The 27,190-nt window shown below is 45.4% G+C and overlaps 1 protein-coding gene and 1 pseudogene across 6 annotated transcripts in view; both read right to left on the bottom strand.

The window, feature by feature from the left end:
• NTM (neurotrimin) overlaps positions 1-26,325 on the bottom strand; it is a 963,501-nt gene extending 937,176 nt beyond the window's left edge. For 5 of the 6 annotated variants that reach the window (XM_023185889.3, XM_023185891.3, XM_023185886.3 and 2 more), the window contains exon 1: positions 25,921-26,191. Coding sequence is in view for 4 of the 6 variants with exons in the window: in XM_023185886.3 (XP_023041654.1) it covers positions 25,921-26,002 (82 nt within the window). In the remaining 2 variants the exon portion in view is untranslated. Of the gene's footprint in view, positions 1-25,920 lie in introns of all 6 variants that reach the window. The other variant, XM_023185888.3, reaches the window with a different exon arrangement.
• LOC111522124 lies at positions 11,123-11,237 on the bottom strand (annotated as a pseudogene).
• Positions 26,326-27,190: the final 865 nt, after the last annotated feature.

Genomic DNA, 27,190 nt, shown 5'->3' with positions numbered 1-27,190 from the left:
ACCATCTTGGCCCGATTGGTCTTGAACTCCTGACCTCAAGTAACCCACCTGCTCTAGCCTCCCAAAGTGCTGGGATTACAGGTGTGAGCCGCCACGCCCAGCCGTATGTTCCCATAACTTCTTTCACCACATTTGTTTTAATGATTCAAAATATACTTTTATGGCTGGGGAAATATGATCTAAAAGCAACAGACCGAGAGGCGTGGAGATGTACACATCCACGGGGATGAAGGCTGCAGAGCTGGAGGTCAAGCTGTGCACAGGAAAGTGGCAGAGAAGGGCAAGGAATGACACTAATACTATGCCTGGCACTGAGACCGTTTTTAAAAGTCCAGGATGATTTCAATGCCAGTTAATATTTTATAGATTTAACCCTTTTCTTTGGAAATGACAGATATGGATCCCGTTTCGTAGGTGAGGAAGGAGGTTGAATGTTTTGCCCAGTCTCATTGCCCATCAGTAGCAAAAATGAAGCAAGTGGCCAGCTCTCTTGATAGAAAGAAAGATAATTCTTTACCTGACTCCTTTTACCTGCTTTTCTGGAGCCTGCCCTTGAGTGCCGGGAAATCACATGAACAGTTCTAGAACCCCCTCACCTCTAGGAGCTGCACTGCCATGTCAGGACCCTGGGTCTTAGTGAGTAAGCCAAGAACTTCTCATGGGTTGTGGCTTGAGCCTTGGGAGTCCAAAGGTATTCAAATACGTTTATTTGCCCAGAACTTTAAGCCATTGGGTGTTTTTCAGAAGATAAATCTAGGCAACCAAAGAACAAACTGGGTTGACATCTGGTAGCAGGGACCAGGGTCAGAGGAGAAAAAGAACAGAGGAAATCAAGCAGACTTTATCAACCCCACCACGCTATTCCCAGGCGGGCAGCGTGGAGACACCAGCCACTTCTCCCTTTACAGTTTTAACTAAAAGGAGCATTACAGAGGTGAATTAACATTTAAAAAGAATGTAAAAACTCAGAGCTGTTCTAATGATGATTAATGGAGAGCTATAAGGGGGCCATGACCTGCTAGTGTCATTAAATGGATTGGCAGGTTTCTGAGCATTAATTATAAATAGCCACAGGAGTTCTCCTCCTTAACGGAATGATGATAAATCCAAGTCTCAGAGAGAGAAGAAGAAAGGAAAGAAAAAAGAGAGAAAAAAGTTTGCACGTGAGTGTCTGCCTGGGTATTGTGGGGAGCAAGATAGAGACTGTGAGAGCAGAGGGGATGATATAAATGATAAATTAGACCCTGCCAGTCAATCACATTTTCTAAATGTTTTATGTCCCAAAAGCTATAAAAGCAATATTCCTCTCTGCCCTTATTGGAACCATTTCTGTTCAGCAATCATATCAGTTTCCTTGGGGATTTCAACTGAAATGTGCTTTGCCTTTTCTTTTTATATTTACTCTCCAGCCTGTGATCAAGGAAGGGTCAGAGTCCACACACAAATGGGCAGGACAGAGACCCACTGATTAGGAGAGGCCGAGAACAGGACTGAGAGGTGCTGGCAGGGGCCATGTGAAGGCAGCCTGGCTCCCACTGCCACCTTGGCCAAGTAAACAACAGCAGAGGGACTTTTAGTTCCCATCCCTAAGTAGCCTCAGAGAAAGGTCCAGTGCCTAACACCCCAGCTGTGAGGCTCACCAAAAGTGTTGCTGACTCGATAGACTGCAAGCACCATGAGGGGAAGGATTGACTTCTGTTTTGCCTGGTTTATTTACTGCTTCGTTTCCAGAACCTAGATCAGTGCCTTAGTGCGCCACTGGCACCCTGCAAATATTTGTGGAATGAAGGAGTGAAGTGACCAATTTATCCGTGATGAAGCACGCACACAGGCCTGATTTCTAAAGCTGAGCTCAACACTGAGATACCTGAGTTCTGCGGGGCCTCGCAGCAGATGGACATGCAGATAATGAGGACACCCCTTTAGAGAGGGGCTCTTGTTCTTAGACAGCCTTCGTTGGTCCTGAAGTGAAAGGATGCCAGCTTTTCTCCCAGCCTGCTCTTTGAAAATGCACTCAGAGCTACCGCATTTTGGGGCTGGAAGGTTCACTCAGATGAGAATCTAGAGAGGTGAAGGCATGGCTCCAAAGTCACTCAACAACTAGTATTAGTAGAAGGGCCAACACTGAGTTCCTACTCAGTCTTCTCTCCATAGAGCACCCAGCCTCTCTCCTTCTCACTCTGACTTCTCAAAAGGTGGACCAAGCAATCTCAGCCAGTGAGGGGGCCTAGACAGGCAAAAGGCTGGGGTCAGGGGTGGGGAATCTCCCTGGGAGACCTCCACAGGTGACCAGACTCTTCTGGGTCTCGGCATTACCTGTGGGGAAGAAGAGATGAAGAACGAGAGTGGAGTAGAGAGAAAAATGAGGGAAGTCAGGTGAAAAAGAAAGAAAAAAGCTTCAATCTGGGACTGGGAATCATGGACACTTCTGGACGATGTTGTATTTTTGTGCGTGTCATTCCTTTTCAAGGCTTTCCACTGCAAGTCATTATTTCAGCTGATTGGAAAATCGTGTTGAAAGACCTGCTTCTCCGGTACAATTTTCTTCATATCCTATTAGTTGCAATACAATTACAGAGAATACATCAATTCCTGGCCTGCCTGCTGTTGCTGCCAGAGCCGCCTATTAAAAAGCGGCCTTATTAATGGAATTGTACATCTAGGATTAATCGGCTTGCGTTGGCCATTTACATTTCTCATTCCACAAGCACTTTTGTTTGCTTAATAGGCTGAAGGAGGTAGGAAATGACACAACAAAAGCCTCTCCCAATTGCCACGCGTATCACTGGTGGATTTAATATCCCCTTCCTTCTTTCATCCTCAAGTGCTTCATAGGGATAAGATCTGGCACATGCCACTAGGGAAAAGTGAAGCCGCAGCTACGCAGCGATTGGTGGGGAAAGAGGGAAGGAAGGAGGGGCAGAGAGAGAGGCATGGGCCAAAGGTAAGTCTGTGCTCTGTTGGGGAGAAGTACAGGCCCTGCCTCTCTGTTCACCCTGGGAGGTGGGGGTGGGGGCAGCAAGGGGAGGGCACAGGCCCAGGAAAGAAGCACCCAGGGATGGGCACAGGGAAGGGTGGGAGGGAGCTGCCTGCACTAATGGAATGGGTGTGATCTCCCTTTTGCCTTGTGTGACTTCTGCAAGTCATCTTTATCCAGGTCTAGGTGGTAAACCTGGTGGGACCTTCCTCCCCTCACCCGCCATCGATCTATTCCTCCATCACTTCCCATTTATGGTTTAGGATTAGTAAATTCCAAGTCTTTCTACTACTATGTCGAGCAGAGCACAATTTGACATGAAGGAGACCATGTGTGGGGAGGTGGGTGAGATCCCATAGGCCCATGGGGCTTTCTTTGGGCAAGGACTGGCATCCCAGTTTGGGGATCCACGTCAGAATTTTGGGAAGGACAATCGAGAGAAGGGTCCTTGAGCTCCCTGGACTCAGGGAGATGGGCTAACAGGTGGCTGTGTCTGCAGCAGCAGTCTGCCTAGGAGAGGGTGTTCCAGACAGAGAGCGAGCCCATCTGAATAAGCCCAGCACGTGATTAGTAACCCCTGACGGCAGGGGAGTGGTGTGGAAAGTAGGGTAGAAGGGAGATGAGGATGCCCTAGGCCTTCCCTCATCCACAGGGACTCTCTGGAGTGTGTGGGTGCAACACACCTAACCCTTCACTTACCTCTACATTAAAGCAGGTGAAACCCAATCCGCCCCATACTGCCCTGCAGGGAGTTACCCGGGATATCAGAGGGGCACAGGCACTCCAGGGAAAAGCCAATCAAAAATAATAGACCTTGGGCCTCTTTATCAAATTCTGATCTCAAGAGAAAGCAGCCTTCCAGACTTTCAGAGCAGGCTGAGGCTTGGGAGGAGGAGTGCATGTAGATTCCGCCACTGGGTGGAGCTTCTTCATTAAAGGAATAGGCAACAGGCGTCCAGACTGGGGAGAGCAGGGAAAGCGCCCGTCAACTCCTCCTGCCCTCTCTTCAACCTGCTCCAGGAGGTGATGCTTATAAAACACATCCTTCCCAAGGCGAGGCTTTGTCGAATTTGTTCTTCTCTTTCCCTGCCCTCACCTATGAGCCAGGGAGGTCTGTGCAGGTCTGAAATGATAGACAGCTAAGGCCTATGAAGCCCCAACCCCTTTCCTGTCAGGGGCTCTGTGGTTGCACAGAGGACTCCCGTCCCTGGGATGATATCACTGCAGCAACAGAGTCCATGTATATTGAAACACTGTAATATAGTATGACTTTTTGCTTTAATGGAATTTTCCTAGACCGCTAGGAGAAAAGACTCCATTAACCACACTACAAAGGCCTCTACTTATTAGTATTTTAGAACAGTGGCAAAACATTTCTTGAATCTAATTATTGCTGACAAATATGAAAATGGAAATCAAAGTTAAATTTTCAGCTACAGTGCCTCATATGCCAGCCTTCTCTGACTTCCACTATTGCATCAACACATTTATTTTTCCAATAGTTGCAGCAGAAGATTGGTTATTGTCCCCCTCCCTTAATACAGCCTTCTTTCCTCCTCCACTCCCCCCTACTCCCTCCCTGGCTTGGACCCTATATATTTTGAAGCATTAAATCTGACATATTCATCTTGGTGGCTGGCACTAGGTAACTAACTTTATGTTTACCTGTCACGGATGCAGAAATGAGCCGCACAGGGTGCTGGGAACCTGTTTCCGTCTCCCAACCCTCTCCTCCCGCACCCAATCCTAGCCTTCTTTTTCTTTTTTTTCCCAGATAAAAGTCATTTGACTGATTTCAAATTCCTGGTGATATCAGGACAGAAAAAAAAAAAAAAGACTTGTCAACACCTTTCTTTCTTTTCCCCTATTAAGCATACTGTAAAAATCAATCCCTTTTGTCACTTCGCTCTGCTTGCGAGAATGTTTAATGGATGTCAAGGGAGCTAATGATCGCTGGTAGAAAATTCATTTTAGATTTGCTATTTATAAAGTACTCAGTACTCAGGTGGGAAATTAACATGAGGCAAGGAGTGGGGCGGGGAAGGCCAAGCCTGGCAGTGGAAAGCTGGGGCCCTGCCAGGCTGGTAGTTTCTTTGTGTAGGTGGCACCCAAAGCATCTGGGGACAGAAAAGTATGTGGCGGAGAGGCCGTGTGAGAATGAATAAGGGTATAAGTTCGGGAAACATAGGCCTGGGCAAGTTGGCCTTTCTGAACCCAAATATTCTCAGCAATAAAATGCTATCTACAACCCCTACCTCACAAGGTTGATGGAAAGATTAAATAAAATATCACACATAAAACATTTAGCAGTGCCTGGCACATGGTAGTAGTACACGTGTAATAAATGTGAAATGCCTTTCCCGCAGCCCCACGAGGTTAGGAAGATCAGGACAGAAGGCTCAGCACAGAATTGCTCCAGGATCTCCCCTGGGACTGGGTGTAGTCGTCCACACAGAAGCCCACAGAGGAACCCTGAGTGAGCACCTCCTGGTACCTCTGGCCAGGTAACCAGGTCTGCCGGTGGCTGTCAGACTGAAGCGTGCATCAGAATCATCCAGAAGGCTTCTTGATCCACAGATTGCTGGGCCTCCCCTCAGAGGTCCAGAGTCAGAGGGCTCTCTGCGGGGTGGGGCTTGAGAATTCATATTGCTAACAAGTGCCAGGGGACCCTGATGCTGCCAGCCAGGGACCACACTTTGAGAACCACAGAGATACACATGCAAACTAAAGCGTCTCCCTGAAATGCTGATGGGTACCACTGTCTCCCAGGCCCGCGCCACTTTCTTCTTTCTAGCCTGCCGAGATGGAGCAAGTCCTTCTCCACCCCTGACCCCAATCCAGTGTAGGACTCAGGATTTTGAAGTAAATCACTGAATGCTAATTCATTTCTCCCCAATTTTACATTGCTGGTCAAGTGTAAGGGCCAAGTGCTCAGGTTATTTTTCTGGTTTGCTTCAATGTGTAGCCAAACCTCGGCTTCCCCTTCCTCTGTGTAGCTTGTTCCACCATGGCTGATAGTCTGTTCCCTCCAGATCTCATGTTGAAATGGATTTCCAGTGTCGGAGGTGAGGCCTGGTGGGAGGTGTTTGGGTCATGGGGGCGGATCCCTCATGAATGGCTTGGTCCTCTCCTCAAAGCCATGGATTCTCGTTCACTGGAAAGTTGGTTGTTTAAAACACCATGACACCTCCTTCTCTCTTGCTTACTCCCTCTCTCACCGTGTGACCTGAAAGTATCCCTTCTCTTTGGCCATGACTAAAAGCTTCCTGAGACCTCACCCAAAGCTGAGCAGGTGCTTGTGCCACACTAATACAGCCTGCAGAACCATGAGCCAAATAAACCTCTTTGTACTTTACCCAGTCTCAGGTATTCCTTCATAGCAACGCAAATGGACCAACCCAAGCACTCAGAGAGAGCGCCCCTCTCCCAGTTCTCTCTGTTGCATCCGGAACTCCAAACCAGGAAGCTCCAGCCTCATCCACCCCTCACTCTTCTAGTCTCCTTCTCCTGGGCTTCCCTTGGATGCTTCTCTGTTATATTTGGATTAACTGCAAATCTCCTTTGATTACTCACTCTCTGTTGATACAGACAACCTGTTGCCACGTGTTTGATTACTGAATCCCAGGGGAGTTCCTATTTGTAAGGCAGCCAGTTACAGCACACCCAGCCTTACACACAGTCGCTGGGTTGCTATTTCATTGTCTAAGAAGGTGCTTTCAGTTTCTAATTTTTCAATAATAAGCTTCTCATGAAGCCCTTAAGCTGTGAAAATAAGCTGAAAACTGCTTTTCCAGTCATTTACATAAACACAAGCAGATCAGGAAGAGGAAAAAGACAGGAAATAGTTTTACACATTCTTCCCAAGGCTCTGGGAGCCTGGGTGGATTGCCCATCCAGTCTGCAGGTCTGGAAAGGCACAACGGGAAGTAGGGCGGCTCGCAGCACACCTGCCACCCAGGCGAATGATAAATCCTGAATTTCTCCTGACGCCCGCCAGGCTGCCGCTTTGCCGAGGCTGAGGGATATTCTGGGCACAGGCAAATTGTTCTGTCAGCAAGCCGCTCCCCCAGCTGCATCTCGTTAGGAAGCTTGTCATTCACTGCCCAGCCACAGCATCAAGGTCCCACCCTCTGGGGTGGCATCCTGTCACCTGGGGCAGGTAAGGGGTGGCTGCAGGAAACCTGCCCAGGAACCAGGCCTGAGGCAGGGAGCTCAACCTCCTGGAAGCAACCTAGAAGGTTGCTGCTTATCTCGCTCAGGGTCATGTAAATCACGGCCTGGCCCATAATAGGTGCTCAGTTATTTGCTGGCGGGGAGGACTTGCTGGCATGTGGGCCACTTTCAACCACCATCTTTCTTTTTTCCTTTTCTTTCTCTCTCTCTTTTTTTTTTTTTTTTTTTTTTTGTGATGAAATCTCGCTCTTGTCGCCCAGGCTGGAGTGCAATGGCATGATCTTGTCTCACTGCGACCTCTGCCTGCCCGGTTCTAGCAATTCTCCTGCCTCAGCCTCCCAATTAGTTGGGATCACAGGCATGTGCCACCACCACACCCGGCTAATTTTTGTAGTTTTAGTAGCGACGAGGTTTCACCATGTTGGCCAGGCTGGTCTCAAACTCCTGACCTCAAGTGATTCACCAGCCTCGATCTCCCAAAGTGGGAGATTACAGGTGGGAGCCACTGCGCCAAGCCAACCACCATCTTTCTCCCTATATTCTCTTGCTTGCTTTCTCTTTCCCCAAATACAGATCTTAAAATAATCCAATGAGCCAGAAAGAGCAGCATTCTTTTTCTTCTGTGCTAACTCATACACATTCCTATTAAAATGTAAAGAAATAGGCCATAAAAACCCAGTTCTACCTTTAGACACTGATTCTGATCAGGCTATTTCCCTGATGTACCTAATACTTACGGGCAAAAGGTAGGATGCCTGCTAAAAACGAGAAGAAGATGCCCGATCAAATACGAATTGCAAAAAAAACAAAAAACAAAAAACAAAAAAACAAATGTCCTTTAGTATTAGTATGTGCTCTGCATAATAAAAATCATTTGTTGATCAGGAATTTAAATATATCTGGTGTCCTGGATTTTTATTTGCTAAATCTGGCAGCCCTAGCCAAAGAGAATCTATATGTACTTACATAAATAAGTGAATGTACATATTTATGCTGCTTACACACCACCAAGCCTCCTCTGTCCCGGTGGTTTAGTGGATTTTTTCTAAGGTGAGAGTATTTGAGAGACGCGGAGGCCCCTCCCAAGAGGCAGGGTCCAGGCTGCTGCTTCCTCTTCCCCATGTCCAGCCCTGGGAGTGGCCCTTCCAGAAAGAGCTCCCGACTTTCAGTCTTCACACTCTTTTAAATCAATTGTTCTCAAATTTTAGGATGAATATCCTGAAGGGCTTCTTGACACACAGAGTGCTGGGTTCTGGTCCCATACTTTCTGATTTGGAGGCCACGCTTGGAGAGCCCTGGTGTAATGACGCTGGTGTCTCAGATTCCTTTCCCTTTTCCCAGGGCAGATTAGAAACCAGGGTCCCCAGGAAGGCTAAGTATAAAAATGATGGGTTGGAGTCCATCTTAACAAACTTTGGTTCTCCATTTTTTTTTAAGAGGGGAGTGGGTTTCAGATTTATTTTCTTTTTACAAATGTTTTCATTGATACACAATATTAGTACATACGTATGGGGTGCCTGTGATATTTTGCTGCACGCATAGAATGTGTAATGATCAGACCAAGGTGCTAGGGGTGTCCATCACCTCAAACATTGGTCCTATGTGGTAGAAACATTTCAAGCCTTCTAACTATTTTGAAATATATAATACTTTGTTGTTAAATAAAGTCACCCTCTTCTGCTATTGTTGTTCTCCTTTTTCAGCCTCTTAAATTCTTTCCCTGGTCTTATTTACTCCATCATCACTCAACACTAAGATGAGAATGTACAGTGTTCCACTGTCCTGATCCTGCAGGAAGAACATGCCTATTAGAGAGCAGCTCCTGCAAAGCTGTGGAGCTGTGGAAGGGCACCAGCCTTCAGTGTTTGCTGGGGCCATGGAAGAACATTCCCGTTAAAAAGCAGCTCCTGCAAATGTACAGAGCTGTGGAAGGGCACCAGCCTTCAGTGTTTGCTGGGGCGATGGGGCAGAGTGAAGAGGGGAGTGCTGGGAACAGAGCGAGAGAGAGAAGGGGGGGGGGGTGTGGAGAGAGAGAGAGAGAGCCAAGAGAGGGAAGCAGATGACTTTGATAGGGAGGTCCAGTCACAAATACCTGTGCTGTCAGCGAGCTTCAAAAACATTGGCTTTTAATTTCGCAATATGAATTGAGTGCCGAAAGTTTACACACAGTTAATTCGGTTAAATGTGAAAACTACCTTCCAAGGAAATTCATATATCCTATTTGAAAGATGAGGAAAATAACGGCTTGGGGAAAAAACTCAGCTCCTAACCTTAATGATAGACTGGGATGAGAAAGGATATTCTGATTGATGTGGAGATTAAGAAATGTATTTGATATGAATATGCTTTGTAATTTGTAAAGATAAAAACATATCTTTTTAATTCCTTAAAAAAGACAATGCAAGAAAGGAGTAAATGATGAACTCTGGATATGTTTGGGTGATGGCCCTAAATGGTAGGACCAGAATCAAAAAAAGGGATAAAGAAAGAAGACTGGGGTAGACTATATTTTTATTTAAAGTCCAGAGAAAAGACAGTGGCATGAGGGAAAAGCGATTAATACTGCATAGGATTATCTTGTTCACTTGTCAGCTGTCTCTCCCATTACACAAGCAACTAGTTCAGTCCTTTTTGTTTTCTTAGAAAAACCAGGCTGCAGGTATATGGACACAAAGATGTGGATCTGGACACAGGTGTGTGCAAACACACAGATTTTCCCTGCATTATACTCAGGGAAAACAAAAGCCAGCAAATGCAAGCTCCTTCAACTTCCTGCCACCAAGCTTACACATTTACCTGCCTCGTTCCTACGCCAGAGACAGCTGATTATCTCTTTTGTTAATTTTCATTTGTTTATTCTAGTAAAATATGCATGAAATAAAATTAACCCTTTTAACCATTTTTTTAAAGTGTACAATTAAGTGGCATTGAGTAGGTTTACAATATTATATAACTATCACCACCATTCATTTCCAGAACTTTCTCATCATCCCAGACAGAAACTCTGTGATCGTAAAATCACTCTCTGTTTCCCTCCTCCCGCAAGCCCCTGATAGCCTCTCCATGAATTTGCCTATCCTACGTACTTCGTGTAAGTGGAATCATACCTTCTCGGTCCTTTGGTGTCTGGCTCATTTCACTTAGAATAATGGTTTCAAAGTTCATCCACGCTGCAGCATGTGTCAGAATTTCCTTCCCTTTTAAGACTGAATAATACCCATTTATGCACAGACCTCATTGTGTTGATCTATTTGTTGATGATGGACACTTGGGTTGTTTCTACTTTCACTATTGTGAATAATGCTGCTGTGAACATTGATGTATAAATACCTGTGTGAAGCCCTGCTTTCCATTCTCTTGGATATATACCCAGGAGTAGAATTGCTGAGTCATATGATAATTCCATGTTTAGTTTATTTATTTTTTTCCAATTCACTGACTGATTTAGTATGTTTAATGTTGTTTTGTTTAGACACTGAGTCTTGCTCTGCTGCTCAGGCTGGAGTGCAGTGGTGCAATCACAGCTCACTGCAGCCTTGAATTTTTGGGTTCAAGGCAATCTTCTTACTTCAGTTTCCTGAGTGGATGGGACTACAGGTGTGCACCTCTGCGCCTGGATAATTTAAAACATTTTTTTTTTTTTTTTGTAGAGATGGGGTTTTTCTATATTGCCCAGGCTGGTCATGAACTCTTGGGTTTGAGCAATCCTCCAGCTTCAGCCTCCCAAAGTGCTAAGACTATAGGCATGAACCACTGAGCCCAGCCTGTTTAGCTTTTTGAGAACCCCCCAAACTCTTTCCACTGTGGCTGCATCACTTTACATTCCCACCAGCAATGCACAAGCGTTTCAATTTCTCCACATCCTCACCAATATTTATTTTCCTTTTCTATTTCATCAGCGATATCCTAACGGGTGTGAAGTTGTACCTCACTGTGGTTTTCATCTGTGGTTCCCTAATGACTGGTGATATTGAAACATCACGGTTTCATGGTGGTAATGCCTTAGCCATATGTGCACCCTGTGGACTTGAGGGCCTCTTCCATCCTTATCAAGGGAATACTAATTTTTCCTCCTTTCATATGACACACTAATAGTTTCTTTTTTTTCTTTTTTTTAATTATTATTATACTTTAAGTTCTAGGGTACATGTGCATAACGTGCATGTTTGTTACATATGTATACTTGTGCCATGCTGGTGTGCTGCACCCATCAACTCGTCAGCACCCGTCAATTCGTCATTTATATCAGGTATAACTCCCAATGCAATCCCTCCCCCCTCCCCCCCCCATGATAGGCCCCAATGTGTGATGTTCCCCTTCCCGAGTCCAAGTGATGTCATTGTTCAGTTCCCACCTATGAGTGAGAACATGTGGTGTTTGGTTTTCTGACATGGATGCAGCTGGAAACCATCATTCTTAGCAAACTGACACACTAATAGTTTCTTAATGTCCATCCCTCTTTCCATGGTGATAGGCCCCTGATTTGTCTGGGCATATGATCATCTACAGGGGATTGTGAGTTTCCCACATGCTCTTGTACTCAGGTGTGGCAACGTGGCTGAGTCCTGGCCAAGAGGAGGTGAGCAAGGATGCCATGTGATGGCCTCCAGGAGCATCTGCAGGGGGCAATGCCCAGGTACCTCCTGCCTCTTCTTCATCTCTCCCTCATTCCACTCTGGCACACAGATGCTGCCGCCTCAGATTGTGGAGGCAAAGCCGTGTGCAACAGGTCCAGATGGCAGAAAGGTCAGGGTGCCTGAGTTTAGGGGACACCTCACTAGCCATGAACAGACAAAGCAGAGTATTTCCGTAACCAGAGGGATACAGATTACATTACTTAAGCCACTCTAATTGCATCATTTTTGTCATTTGCCGCTGAATCTAATCATAATGCATATTCTCGAACACTTCTCTCCTTCCTCACTTTAAAGAGTAATGGAAGCAGTTTTTTTCAAGACTCCTTTCTCTACCCATGCTCAGGATTCGCCACCCCTCCCACCTGTTTGTATTCCCGGAGGGCCTCACCTGGCCAGCCATCCCCATATCCTCCTTCTTGTCTCTCCTTCCCTGGCCCCTGCCCATTTCTCTCTCTCTCTCTCTCTCTCTCTCTCTCTCAATACAGAACCTTTTGAATAATGACACTCATTTTCTGACTCCACTTCTTCCTCCCATTTGTATCCCCACCCCATTGCTCTGCCCCACAAAACTGTTATCCCAAAGGACACGGGAGAGAGTATTGCAATGAAATATAATCTCCCTTGATTCTTTAGAAGCATGTGACACTGCTGACATTCCTACCTTCCTCAAATTTGCATCATTTGGCCTTGATGGCCTCATGCTTTCAGATTTTTCTCCTATGTATTTGTCCACTTTTTGTCAATCTGCTTTCTCAGATCCCTTCTCCTCCCAGCCTTTAAGGACTAGTGCTTGCCCTCAATTCTTTCTTATGTATTCCTTACTCTCTCCCTGGATAATTAATTGTATCTGTGTTGAAGACTATCTTTGTTCATGCCCAGATATCTCTCCAGAGTTTCAGATCCATCTAGCTAACCTCATATTGGAAAGCTACTGTTAAACCCATCATGACCCAAATTGCATTCACTGCTATCTCTCTAAAACCCACCTCTGAGCCATTCACTTAGAAAACAGAAGTCCTCTTACCCTTTCTTTATTACTTATCCTCTTCTTCCCTGTCCATCTCCAAGTCTTAACCCTTCTACCCCCACAACTTTTGAATACCCCCATGTCTCTCCTTCTCTGCAACTGTCACTCTGGTGACCTCGTGCCTAACTGGTTGCAATGTCCCTTAGAAGGCTTCCTTTCCTCTAGTCTTGCCCAACTTCATTTCCCATATTGTAACCATAATGACACATTACCATTTTCAACTAACCCAAATCATGTTGTTGGACCACTACAACTGCAAGTGTGATCATGTTACGCCCAGGCATACAACCCTTCGATGCACCCTTTTCCCTCAGTATAAAATCTTCAATAAAAACAGTTCCAGCCCTGACCTCTACCTACCTCTCTACATATACCTCTTCTCTTTCCACCTACATTCCTCCTCCCGTCACCCCATACAAACACACTCAATCTAGCCAAATTTGATATCACGGTCCTGAGACGTTAGCATATACAGTTTCTTCCACTTAATAAAACTCATCTCTCCTCTCACCTGGTTAAATCTATTCACCTTTATCTCTCAGCTTTAACATATCTTCCTTCCAGAGGACTTTTCTGTCCTGAAACGTCTCCCAAATGCTGCTATAGCAAACTGACCTGCTTTTATCCCAGCTCTTACCACGTGATAGTCACTTGTCTATTTAACCGAGTGCAGGAACTGTGCCTGCCTTGTTGTTGTGTGTGCCTAATACCTAGTAGGGTCTGAACAAATAATCCTGAAATGGATGAAATATAAATGTAAGTAAACACTCGGCCATGCTTTCGGATCGATTATGTTGCTCTTTTATCATTAAATTCAATGATGTGGAGATGCCATGTCTGTATCATTTGGAGATAACACAAAGCTGATGAAGACATCTCATCGGGATCCAAAAATAATTTCAATGGATTTAAACAATGGACACAGGGGCAATAAAGCTTTAAGCATTTAAAAAGATCATTTAGAGAAGATCACCTGTGAGCAAGGATAGGCAGGGTCTTATGGAATCAGTTTTTTTGTGAAAGGAACAAATACAGCCTCAAAATGAGCCAATGATGTGGCATGTCTGAAAAAAAGAATGAAACTAACACAATAATTAAATGAACCTATGTAACTATAAAGTCCAAAATCTGCTAAGTAACAGTTCACTTTCTACTTTGCCAATCAGATTACAGCTGGCAGAGTCTGCTCTGGCAACACCTTTTCAGTTGATCATTATCAAACTGGTCATGTTTCAAAGATAATGATCAGGATGATTAGTGCTCCAGAAACTGTGCCATGCAATGATCACAAGAAAGAACTAAGAATGCCACGATAAGATAAGTAGGGCCTGTGATAATCATCTCTTAGAAAGTGGATCATACACTATTGCTTCTATCCTGATAGCTCTAAAGGCAAAACTTAGGGAGAGGCAAATTTTTGCTCCACGTAGATTTATTAGAATTGTATTCAGCTGCAAGGAAAAGAAAACTAATTAAATGGAGATTTTTTTTCACAATTGATGATAACTTTAGAGCTATGCATTCTAGAGCTGGTACAGCTGCTAGGTCATCTTGAACCTGAGTTCCCCCTATGAAATTACCCATACTCAATTATTTTTTTATTTACCCAAACAGCAAGTCCATGTGGTTTGACCTACAAGCATCCTTCTCTGTCACTCTTGATATGTGTCCTTTCTCCTCCTGTTTGTAAATGGGACCCTGCACCTCCAAGAAGGATCCCAGTCTCCAAGTCAAGAAGGGAAAATAATAAAGTCCAAAAAGCACAGGCCATCCACGTACAACCCTCCACACCGTACCCACTCAGGTTATGCTTGTATTCCATTGGCCTGAACCGCAGTATATGACCATACCCTGTTATAACAGAATCTGGAAGTTGAGTATTTTAAATGGGCATGTTCCTACTATGAAAAAATTTAGAGTATTATTTCAAAAGAGAAAGGATAGAATTTATATTGAGGAGGCATCAAAAATGCCTGCCAGAATTGCAAAGTGCTTTCTCACATAGTTTATCAGCTATGAAAAGGAGTGTTAACATCAGTTATGCTTAGCTGTACCTACCAATAGAATCATCTGTTGTTCTTTGGAAATAGAGATGAACTTGCCCTATTCCGACCTGTGCCAGGAGAATTTTTGAGAGTCAGACCTGGGCATCTGCTTTATAACAATCTCCAGAGGTGATTCTGATAGACAACCAGAACTGAGAGCCACAACCCAGGTAGTGAGTGTCTGGTCACTAGAAATCTCTGGAATTCTTGAGCAGGAATTAATCAACACAGTTCAGACAGTATTGTTGCCTTGGGGAGGAGGCAGGGCAAGTGAAATGCCATAGTATCTGACAACTCTAGGAGTCCATGAAAAAGCTTCTGGATTTAATTATTAAATTATTTGACCTTGGACAAGGAGTTAGCAGCATGAGAAAATAATGGAAAAGATGACAATATGGCATTTAGATCCTTTTATTGGGAAGTTTTCATGGAAAAGGAAGAGGAAACGTAGAATGATCACTTAATTCTTATTCGTCCTCAGAATTAGCAAAATGGCTTATCCAACTATAAATGTTCATATATCACCAATTGCATTGGGAAAAAAAGCTGTTGATTAATCTATTCCATGTCTGGGCTGAGTTCACTCTTGACTGTTCAGGAAGAGAGTCAAGTGCCCTAGTGGACAGCTTTGTGGAAGAAAGGGAGACTAGATTTGGAGAAACAGCTAAAAAACATTGGACCACTTCACCTTCTCCAACTGGATAAATTCATCCGGTCATTTTCCTCTTTTCTTAGGTTCAATCTTCCCTATCCCCATTCTTCCCTCTGATGCCAGCACCTCACCTAGATGTAGAGCATAGGTTCTTCCCCCTTCCCCTACTGATCTGAGCAGTTCACCATTAGAATGACTTTTCCACTCTTAGGTCAGTTGAGCCTGAAATACTGAGCTCCACAAGTACTACTACATAGGTACCCATAACATCCGGTTTATTATTGATTACAGCCAGGAGGGATTACTAATATATGGGGAAAATGATTTAGGATCTAAAGAAAGGATCTGTCATACAGAAGAGATGAGTTGAATCTAAGAAAATGGCTTTCTAATAGAAAGCGTAAGTTCTGAGGTCAGGCTCTTGCATACCTAGTGAAACAACTCAGGCAAACAATAAGGAAGAGCTGAATGAACAATAGCTCACCTTAAGTCGGCAGAGTTATAGGGCAGCTGAAATACCTAGTGACATCTCAGGTCTTCCTCCCTTCCTTTCATCCATAAACACTGAGTATCACATTTGTCCAAGGGGCTGTGCTATGTGTACTAGGTATATAAAGGTAAATAAGACAGTCATGGCCCTTCAGGAGCCCACAGCCTGGTAAAGGGAGATAGACATGTAAATAGGTCACCTATACTAACATGTTGTGGATATGAACAGAAAAGGTAAGAAAAAGAGCAAGGCAAGCATAAGAGAAGGAGTAAGAAGACTCGGCCGGGCGCGGTGACTCGTGCCTGTAATCCCAGCACTTTGAGAGGCTGAGGCAGGCGGATCACCTGAGGTCAAGAGTTCAAGATCAGCCTGACATGGCTGAAACATGGAGAAACCCCATCTCTACTAAAAGTAGAAAACAATTAGCTGGGCATGGTGGCACATGCCTGTAATCCCAGCTACTCTGGAGGCTGAGGCAGGAGAATCGCTTGAACCCGGGAGGCTGAGGTTGTGGTAAGATGAGATGGCACCATTGCATCTGAAGCCTGGGCACGAGACACAATCCCATCTCAAAAAAAAAAAAAAAAAAAACCCAAAGGAAATGGTTCCGAATTTTGAATTTAGTCTGAAATTATCAAAAGCATTTTCTAGGTAGGGAGGGGCAGGGTAGGGCCTGAGCATAAGCCGAAGGAACAGCATGCATGTGTGCTATACAGAGGGAGCAACAGGAAACCCCAAAGAGGCCATGGAGCAGGGAGTGCCTCGGTTTAGGGGAGAGGCAAACTGAGGACAGACCCTTAGGATTTACATACCTTGCCAGAGAGCTGAGACTTCACTCTACTTGGATTTGCAGTTGGGAGAAGCTATAATATGCTGGGCTCTTGTATGCTGAGTTACCAGGACACACTGGGAGAAGACTGGAAGAAGGACGCAGAGGAAGCGGAACAACGCTAGAGAGAACCACCACCAGCACTCTGTTAATGGATGATTTTATAGAAAATAGGAGGCAAACCTTGGAATATTTAACCTCGTAAAGAGAAGATACGGGGGAGAAGGGGAGGAAATCACAGTTTCAAATATTTGAAAACAGTCATGTTGTAGAAAAATTAGACCAGTCCTGTGGGTAGTAGAATTAAGTAATATTTATTGAGAGCTTACTATGTACAAGGCAGTATTCACATACTTTATTTGCATTAACTTATTTAATCTTTATAATAACCTTACAAGGTAAGTCCTGTAATTATCTCTATCTTATTGAAGAGGAGCTGAGTTGCACAGAGATCGATTCAATTGCCACAGATCTCAAACCAGAAAGAGGCAGAGCCAGGTTTGGCTCGAGGCAATCTGGCCCTGAGGCCGCTCTGTTATAATCACTCTCCAGATACAGGACCTTTGGCTGGATTCTATAAGAAGGCAGAATCTCCTTCTCCTACCTCTTCCCCTGCCTCTTCTTCCCATCCTCCTATCTCGCTGAAATCTGACAGTCAGATGCAATGGACTTCTATAGAGATGCAAGTTCCTATCGTTGGAGACAGAGGATGGAGGACCACTGCAGCTGCATTATTGAGGGGTCAGAGCCCAAAGACAAGAACTGAAATGAAGTATCTTTAAAGTCCCTCTGAGCCTGAGCTGGTTGTGATTCAAGGGTTGTCTGGCAAAGAGTGTGAACACTCAGGGGAACCAGGTGGGTGTGTGCGTTGTCCAGAGACTAAACTTGGCACAAATCTGCCAGTAACCCTGTTCTAATGTGCCTCTTAGATCTGCCGACTCCATTAGAAAACAAACAAGTTTTCACTCCTGCACACACCACAGGAGCTGACCCGGCCATAGGAGTGGAGCCAGCATCACTTCTACCTAACACATGAAGCTGCAAAATTGTCATTGAGGTTCTGAGCATGAGTCTTTATTGACCATGAGAAGGAGGGAGCAGTGGAAGCAATGCAGCTGGATAACTGATTTCTGGGGAGGGGCAGGGAGGCTAGGTGGAAGAGAAATATGTAATTCTCACACCTAAGGATGGAGCTTCTTCTAAGGCTACTCATTGCTTAGCACTCTCCAATCCAGCTCAAACACATTCCTTTTTGACCCTCAATCAAATGCCTCCTGAATATCTCTTGAAGGAAGGCTTAGGAATTGATCAATTGAGAGTCATTCTCAGTTCTATTCCCCCTACCCATGACAAGTTAATCCTTTCCTTCCATTCTAAGGATACTTTATAGGTAAATAAATGCATCCATATATGAACACACAGCATCATATATATGAGACAGCATGTAGAGTTTGCACGCACATACACCGCTTACATGTCCTGACTCTGTTCGTTCGTCTGTGATGCTGTTTATATTCTTAGCCTCCTGCAGGCAGAGGCTGGTGCTGAGTATTTTCTTTTAGCACCACTACCTATCAATAACTATACTCAAAAAGACTATTTGCAGTATTGCCAAATGTTGAACTTGGAATGAGACTTGAAAATCTTTCAGTCCAAGTGTTTTCTTTTAAAGTGAGAAAACTGAAGCCCATATAGGGGATGTGTCTTACCCAAGGTCTTCGAACATGTTCAGATGGCTTTAGAGGTACACTTTTCAACTGACTGCAAATGAGGCCTTCTTGGAGAGCTCTTAGAAATATCAGCGTAGGGTCCCATCCAAAGGGATTCTGATTTAATTGGTCTGTGACAGGGTTCAGACATTGGTATTTTTATGGAGTTCCCCAGGTGATTCTATGGTATGGCAAGTTTGCAAACCACTGGCTTGGACAGATTATTGCAAATAAATGCAGATTGCATCTACCCGCTGAGGGTCATTCTGACTTCTGAGATCAAGCTGGGAGATGTATAATTGCTCTAGACCACTGGACTCGGAAGAATCATGGGTTTATGAGAAAGGTAATTACCTGTTCTTGTTTATAAGAAAACCTAGGAATGGTCACTGCCACCATGACGGAAATGCAGATAGCAGCAGCCCCCTTAAAACATTCAGGGTGCAGCTATAGTACACGGCCTGAGCACCAGAGCACCTTTGCTACTTCTGTACACATAGTTCTGCAAACACGATCCATGGATTAAAAGAAGACGGGTGTGTAGGAGAACAACTATACAACGTGACGTCCAAAACACTGTATCCCACCAGAAGAAAACAAAGAAACTCCTTTTTGTTAATGATGCATTTGTATTATTCCAGGAACTCTAAATTAAGATATGATGAGTGGGTAGCAAATTAAAGGGGTTCTCATAGAGGAGGTTATCCTAGCTCTACCCTGAATTCTGAATCCCTCCCAGAGGTCAGATGAACAGTATTTGCCTCATCCAGAAAAGCTGTCTGAGGCCAATTCTTCCCTGGCCTTGTCTGGTGTTCCCTCTTTGTCTTCTTGGCCCTCCAGTTCTGTGCAGAAGTCAGGGCATAAAGGAGGTGGAGAGGCCAGAGAGGTGACAGTGATGTTCAGCATCAGTCAGTAACTCAAACACACAAGACAATGACCACAAAGGCAGTGAACTCACAGTAGCCTTCCCTATCCTATATATACCAAAGACATCCATGAGCTCCTTTTCTACAAGAGGTTGTGTGGAGTAGCAAAGGAAGCATCTCTGTGTTATGAGAACCCAGAGTCAGGGTGTGCACCTCCTCTCCCCAAACCCGTCTCAAAATAAGGATTGAGGGCTAGTTACTTTCCTGCCATCTGTCATCACTTGCACAGGAGGTCAGAAGCTGTGTCATGGAGTCTCCACCATTGCTTCTGGTACTGCTGTTGCTTTCCATTTATGACAAAGGATGCCAAGCCAAACCAAACCTGAGAGATGCAACTAGGTCTTTGGTCTTATCCATTAGTTGCTTTTTCATCACTGTTGTATCTCTGGCACCTAAACAATGCACCGAACATAGTAGGCACTCAATAAGCACTTGGATGTGATTGAACCAGTCGACAAATAAACAACCAGATGGATTTTGTGTTAGGGTGAGAGTTTGGTGACACTTCCAAGATGAGCAAAGGAAGCACTGCTAGAGAGTGAATTTGAATGAGTAAGTAAAGCCAAAACCAGCAGTCTTTTGATCAGTCTTTTATTATCGCAAAGGGCAATACTCTCACAGAAGCTAAAAAAAAGAATCAAATTTAGTAACCTAAGATGTCCTTAGTAACAGAGCTGAAGAATGTGTTTTCCAATATTTGATTTCTTAGCTTGACAGTCTCTCTTGAAATACTCTCTTCTCCGCAATGAAAATGTGAATCTTTGTTGGTTTGTTTTGCAGTTTGCAAATGACTTACAGAGCTCTTCTGGCAGGGTTTCTGTTTCTCCACTTGCAAATAAACAAAAGGCCATTTCTCTAATATGACTTAAGTAGGGGAGATTCTGTGATCTCCTGTCATGATTTTAGAAGCAGTAGAAAAGGAGAAGAGAAAGGAGGGGCAAGTAGAAAGAAGAAAAAGAAAAACCGAAACAGGCAGCTTATAGAAGCTGAGAAAAAAAGCAGGCAATAGGCAAAGATAAATTTGATATGGAAAATTAGAGTGTGAGAGATACCAAATAATGGAAGACTCTGTAATTAATAGGATCCCAGAGAACCTTTTGATGGGGGCTGAACTCGCCCATGGTCCATTGGTCTCCCTCCCCGCTTCCATCACATCATCACATCAGCTGGGCTCCTTGTGAACTGTGAAGACAGGCTCTCCCCTCCTTCTCCTAGGCAAGCCTGCATGAAGCAGAGCAACCCCTGCCAGCTTGACCTAGATCTGTCAACTGATCAATTACTTTTCCCATAGAGGAGAAGGAAAAACGAAAGGGAGAAAGAAAAAGGGAAAGAGAAAAAGAAAAGGTGGAGAACAGAGAAGTAGGGGGAGTGGGCAGAAGGAAAGAAGGAGGGAAGGAGGGAGAGAGAATGGGAAGGAACACGGATGCACTCTTGTTTCTTTTCAGTTTTAAGCAATGGTAGCCAAGAGCAGGCTTAATCCATAAGGCTGCATAAATAAAGACATACATACGTACATACATACACACATACATACATGAAAGAAAAAATAAAGCTCTCAGAGGTTACTGACCAAAATCATAGTCAAAGCAGAGGATAGAGCTCTTTTTTTCCCACCCTTTGCCAATCCAGATTAGAGCTATTTTTTCTGAAACTCCTACCTCTAGCTCCATTCTCCCTAGTGCTCCCCCTCTCCACCATTCACACTGCAGTCCCACACTGAAGCCTCCTTTTGCAAAGGGATGGGACGCATGCTCCCTGCAAGTGCCTTCGAAAGCCCCTCTGCCCTTCCCCGGTGCACTCTCTGAGAAGATGAGGCTACCTCCCACAGAGGGGGGGAGATGCTTCCAGGAACACTAGGATGGTACCCTTCGACCCTTCCAACCTGTATGCCTTTGACTCCTTTATTCCTGCATGCTTGCTTTTTTTATGTTTAATTGGTTTTATTGAATTCCAAATGACTATAGACATAAAGTAAACATGTAACAAGACAATAGAGCAGAAAGGAAGTAAACTGCATAAATATAATCTCAGCATGGAGTTCCACTTAGCACCACATGTTTGGAGTGTTACAAGCATTAATGAGTCCTTACAACACCCAAGGGAGTCGCTCCCCGGCCTGGCGGGCAGGTGGGGAGATGGGCGCGCAGAGGGAAAGCTTTTCCCCTACCGAAAACAGAGCAGTTAGAGCCTAGAAGTACACGTCCCCCATGGAGCTATGTTCAGGCCACTAGAAGTGGCTAGAGACCTGGAGACCATACATATTGGGGGTTTGAAGCATTTGTAGGATCTCTGCTACAGCAGGATGGAGAGCAATGTGGGTGTTTGTTTGTTTGTTTGTTTGTTTAACTTTAGCATTCTAGTTTGTGGGCAGAAGCAGACCATGAGCTTGAATTCAAAATACTTGGAAAAAAGCCAAATCACAGACCTGTTCTTCTTACCCAAAGTGTGCATCTACCATGATTGAATGGCAAGAGCATTGCCAATCTCTCCAGCATGTGTCTCTCGCACACGTCAGAATCACGTGCCCCATACTGATTCAGAAATTCTGCCATTTCTTGGGATATCGAGAGAGCTCACTTCATCCCAACAGACAAGTTTTGGCTAAAATCAACACCAGGTTGTTTGTCCCATCAAGAAAAGGAGCTAGTACCAGCATGGCAGACAGCACGCAGGCAGAGAGCAGAACCCAGGAAACTGCCAGGAGGCAGTCTAGACCCGATCACCTCAGGCAGGGAACCAAGAAAGATACCTGAAAACACCATTCAGGACCCCTGAATTAAAACCAGCGCTACAGAAGGGGGTTACTGAGAAAGAACAGAAGTCAGGGACTGTACATCGCAGCTGATAAGACGGGTTTTCGGGGCTTATATTAGGCTTTAAGGGAACCAAAAAAGGGAAGAATCAGGACCAGGACCAGGCTCTGTGCCCGGTAACTAAAGCTGCAGTTTCAAGAATGGTCTTCATGCAGTGAGACCTGCTGGCCACGGCAGACACTGTCCAGGCACGTTAGAGCGAATGCTCAGAGGGCCGTCCCCGTTTGTGGGGTGGCCTCCTAATACAAAGGGTGGAGGTGAGCTACCTTTGTGCCACTGTGCACGCCTTGCCAGGAACTTGCCCCAAGTTGGCAGCCCCAAGCCTGGCAGGTAGGTTCCACTCAATGAGGCTCCCTGACCCCTCCCCTTGCTGCCATGAGCCTACAATGCCTATATCAGGCCCAGGGCCCAAACATCCCAGGCTAATGTTTCCACTTTGCCAGTAAATATTGTCATGGTCTCGTCTGCCACCCATGAATCTCAGAAGCATTGCCCAGTTCAAGCTGCTGCTGGCACCACGTGTGTACTGTGCATGGCAGGAACCTGGCCGGCCTGCCTAGCTGAACGGCGCCCACTGCCCACCTCCTGGGTGCTGTGCGAAAGGGAGTGTGAACTTTGCCAAGGCACCTTTTCCTTCTCCTCTGCCCTGTCTGTGTCTCAAGCTAGCTGCTAAGTGGATGCGGGATGTGAGGAGAGGTGAGGAAATGAGAAAGGTAAGAGAGGAACCTACCCAAGCAAATGGGAAGGTGTTAAAAGAAACAATAATCCTTCGAAGGAGAAATGGTCGGTTTTCTAGAAAGAGGAAGCTGCAGCACAACCAGTTGTTCCTTTCAGAGGCTCTCAGTGGCAGAAGGTGGGCGGTGGGTGTGCTGCAAAGGACAGCGTCTGATCCAGCTCCGTAGCGTCTGCGCCCAGGAAAGAGATGCCTCTACTTAATCAACGCTGGTGTATCTTAGGGCCAGAGCGCCAGGGAGCTAATCGCCCCCTCCTGTCAGCGTCACTAATCAGTGCTGATTCCCTCAGAAACCCCCCTCCCTACCTAAGCTGGATCATGGTTGCTGGGTGGGTTGGGGGGAGGAGCAGGTCAAGGAGGGGTTCCTAACCTGCCACTAGCACCAGGCACCTTTTCAAGAGGCAGGAGGCACAGGAAGTAGCAGCTCTGGGAAGAACCAGCTTAAAACAAAAACAGAGGAGAAGAAAAAATCGCCTTGGAATGTGTACTGCATTCTAACTAGTCCCACTGGGTCAATGCAATAGGGGTGGATTATTGCAGGCAAGACCTGGGCTGCCTCAGTAATTCTGCAAGTTTGATAAGAGATAGCTGGCAGACTTCAGCATCCTTCCCCTGAAAGAGAGAACAGACATTGCCTTTGCCACATCTGACGGGCAGGCAATATGGGGGGCTTTGGGGGTTGTTCTGTCTTAAAATTGGGCAGCCTTGTCCTATTACGACACACTGAAGCCTATTCAGGGCTGACTGGGTGAGGGTAGTACAAATAAGGCCATCATTCTTTTTGAGACATTCAGGATTTGGTAGAATGTGATAAGGTCTAAAATAGTCCTGTCGCCACCACCCCTACCCCAAGGTAGGAACAAGACCACAAAATCAGATGGCACCTTAGATAAATTTGCACCACCACTTTGCTACTCATCTATTCAGAGACGATTCAAAGTATGAGCAAATATTATGCTTCCCTGCATTTATTCTGATAAAAAAAAAACACGTATGCTAATTTATATGTAAATTCAGTATGGCCCTGGGGCTCCTGGCATGCAGCCAGCAGGGCTGTTGATGGTGGAAGTTTGGTCATTGTCTCCAGTTCGATGTTACAGAGACAGAAGAGACATGGATCTCAGGACGGACAGAAATTACTGAGGGCTTGGGACCTTCCCTCTCCCTGCCTCTGACCCCTCACCCTGCCCCTTCCTGCTTAGTTTTCATTTTTGCCCTCAGCCCTCATAGAAACCGCTTTCCCGAAAGTGCTCGATCCTGAACTCAGCCTCCCCACTTGATTCTTGTGCACCCAGAACAAGCAGGGGCGCACACACATGCACGCACACACACGCTGGTGCTGCTCCATATTATATAAGAGGAGTCAATCAAGGATGCCTCCAAGTTGACTCCCTTCACTCACACACCCACCAAAGCCCCTGGGGGAGACGAGGGAGACCCTGAGGCCCATGCCCTGGCGTTGGGTGCAGCAGGTGACGTCATGGACATCCCTGCAAGGTTCACCACCTTAGACTTCCTTACCATGCGACACAGATCCCTTCTGTCCCCCTCCTTGCCTTCTTCGTCGAGCCCCAGTCAGGGGTGTACACATTTGATCTTTCCAGCCTGGTCTCTCTGCCCACCTTACGTGGATCCACACTGCAGCCACTGCACCCTATGTAAAGAGGACAGCAGCAATCCCTAGATCCTAACCTCGGAGAAGAGTCAGCAGGACTACAGCTCAGGACTCAGTCCAGATCAGGAGAACTCCATATTGCAGGGGGAGAAGAGGGCGAGGGGGTGGGACTCCCCATCGTTTTTCACTGGGTCAGAGGGAACTTTCCTCTGGGAATACAACTGCATAGGACTGAGCCTCACCTCCCAAGAGAGGGCTCCTCCTCCCAGAGCCCTGCTGGGTCACCCTGGGAAAGTTTCTCAGCTTGTCTCGATCCTTACGAGTTTAGCCACGTTTAATACGAAAGAGGGAAACTAGTCATCCCAAAGGACAGGGCAGGTGGGAGCAAGCTGATTAGTGGATAATTCTGTTGCTGGAACGAACGGACGTGAGAGCCGGGATGGGGTGTGGGGGGGTGGGGGCACGGTGCAGCAAATGGACTCAAGGTGGAGGCCGATTCCAAATGCACAGAACACAGCACTGGGAACATCAAAGCATGCACCAACTGCAGCCCCCAGGGCTCCGGGCTCAGCCGATAAATAAACAGAAAATTAGCATTCGACTCTTATTGCCTCTCTCCCTTCAACTTCGAAAAGCTTTTTAGAATTTCAGAGCCCCGGCTCCCCTTCCTTTTATCTGATTGTTATCCACACTCCCCACCCCAGCCACAAACACACCCCCGAACACATTCAAAACTAAGACAGTTGTCCCCCACTGCTGCAAACTGACTCATCCCTTGAAGCTGGATCGCTGACCAGAACCTCACAAGAAGCACCTGAACCTGATTCTTTCTAGCCTGCATTTTCCCCTTCGCTCCTTTTAAAAGCTTTGCAAGTTCGCTGGCGGATATTTAAAGTTTCCTCTTGTAATTTCTTCCCAGTCGCGTAAGCAACACATTGGCAACCCTGTTGCCCTCCGAATGTGTCATTTCCCCCTGCTTCCATGTGTGCTCCGTTGTATATGTGTGCAAGAATGTGCATGAAGCCAGGGAGCCTAGCACACGACCACAGACCTAACAGGAGCACCAAACACGTTTTACTTATGCACATACATTCCCCCATTCCGGTAGCAACCAGAATCAAATCAATATTCTCACAGCCTAGTCGGAAGAATGAAGTCCCAGCCATGCTGTCTAAAGCTCTCTCCTCCACCTGCAAACAGCGCAGCACAGCCGACTCGGGGAGTCTGCGAATCTTATAAAGCACACTGTACAATTCCTGGGTCTACCGTAGGCAAATCAATAGCAAGCTCTTACCTTGGAAGAGACACAGAGCAGCCAGCCCGGTGAAGACTGCCCAAGAGATAGAATTGTGCATTTTTGACTGGATGGTTTTCATGATTTTTTTTTCTTCTTCTTTTTCTTCTTTTTTGTCAGGTTCGGTTTTTTTCTTTCTTTCCTGATAGATTGTGTTGCTCTCAAGCTTGTGCAAGGAGATTTAAATCCACTGTTTTGCTGAAGGACACAACAAGAAAGCCGAGGGTGTGAGAGAGTATGACTTCTCCGTAATTATCTCCACTCATACTCTGGCACTGAGACACATTGTACAATCTGGCCCTGGACAGCCCTCCTACAAGCTGCAGTCATTGGTTCTAATCCAAGGATTGACAGAGCTACAACACACGCGCGCGGGCACACACACACACACACACACACACACACACACAGACTCTCTCTCTCTCTCTCTCTCAGGAATCATTTACTGGGCAAATCAGGCTAGCTGATTAAAGAGACAGGAGCCTGGAGAGATAGAATGATAAATGCCACTTTGCCCCTTCTCTATTACTTTCATTTTTTAAACTGACAGTCTCTGAGTCTTCTGAATATCAGAAAATCCCTTTCCCCCCTAGCATTCCCTGGCCTCCTGAACTCAGATTCCCTTTGCACTGGAAAAATCCCATAGCCAGCCATGGCTTATGGGAAATTTTAAAGGGACATTTTCATGCTCAGTGAAACTTGTAAAGATGAGTCAGATTTCATTTGTTGGTACCTATTTTCCCCGCCGATGGAAATATCATTCAGTGACAGCATTTTTTTTCTCTTTCATCAACATTTCTACTTAGTTGCTTTGAAAATAGTAAATTTCTATTTTCTCCTCCTGTCACTCCTGTTTCAGAACATCTATGTTACTCCTCTTTTGCATTCACTTTTTAAAAACCAATTTCCTAAAGTCATCCATGTGTATATGATACCATGAAAAGGTACGAAGTGCCTAGTATTTGAGAAGAAGTTCTGCAGTCTGAAGATGGAGAACCTTCTTCAAAAGAAAACAAAGTAGGAGTTTATTGATTTAGTCAATCCACATCCACTAAAGCAGTAATATAAGCATCTGTGATTTAAACTGCAGCAAGAAAGATTCAGGTCAGACATGCAGAGGGGCTTTCTGAGCGTACACTTTGTGAAGGTCCTCAGAGAGCTGAAGACATTAATCTCCTTGGTGATAGGAAAGAATAAAAACCAAACAGAAATAACCTAATGGATATACATAATTTCTTAAGAGATCCAATTCTAGGGCCTGGAAGTTTAT

Source organism: Piliocolobus tephrosceles, chromosome 13 (genome assembly GCF_002776525.5).
Source record: "Piliocolobus tephrosceles isolate RC106 chromosome 13, ASM277652v3, whole genome shotgun sequence".
Lineage (NCBI taxonomy): Eukaryota > Metazoa > Chordata > Mammalia > Primates > Cercopithecidae > Piliocolobus > Piliocolobus tephrosceles.
This window is presented reverse-complemented; position numbering and strand designations above follow the sequence as displayed.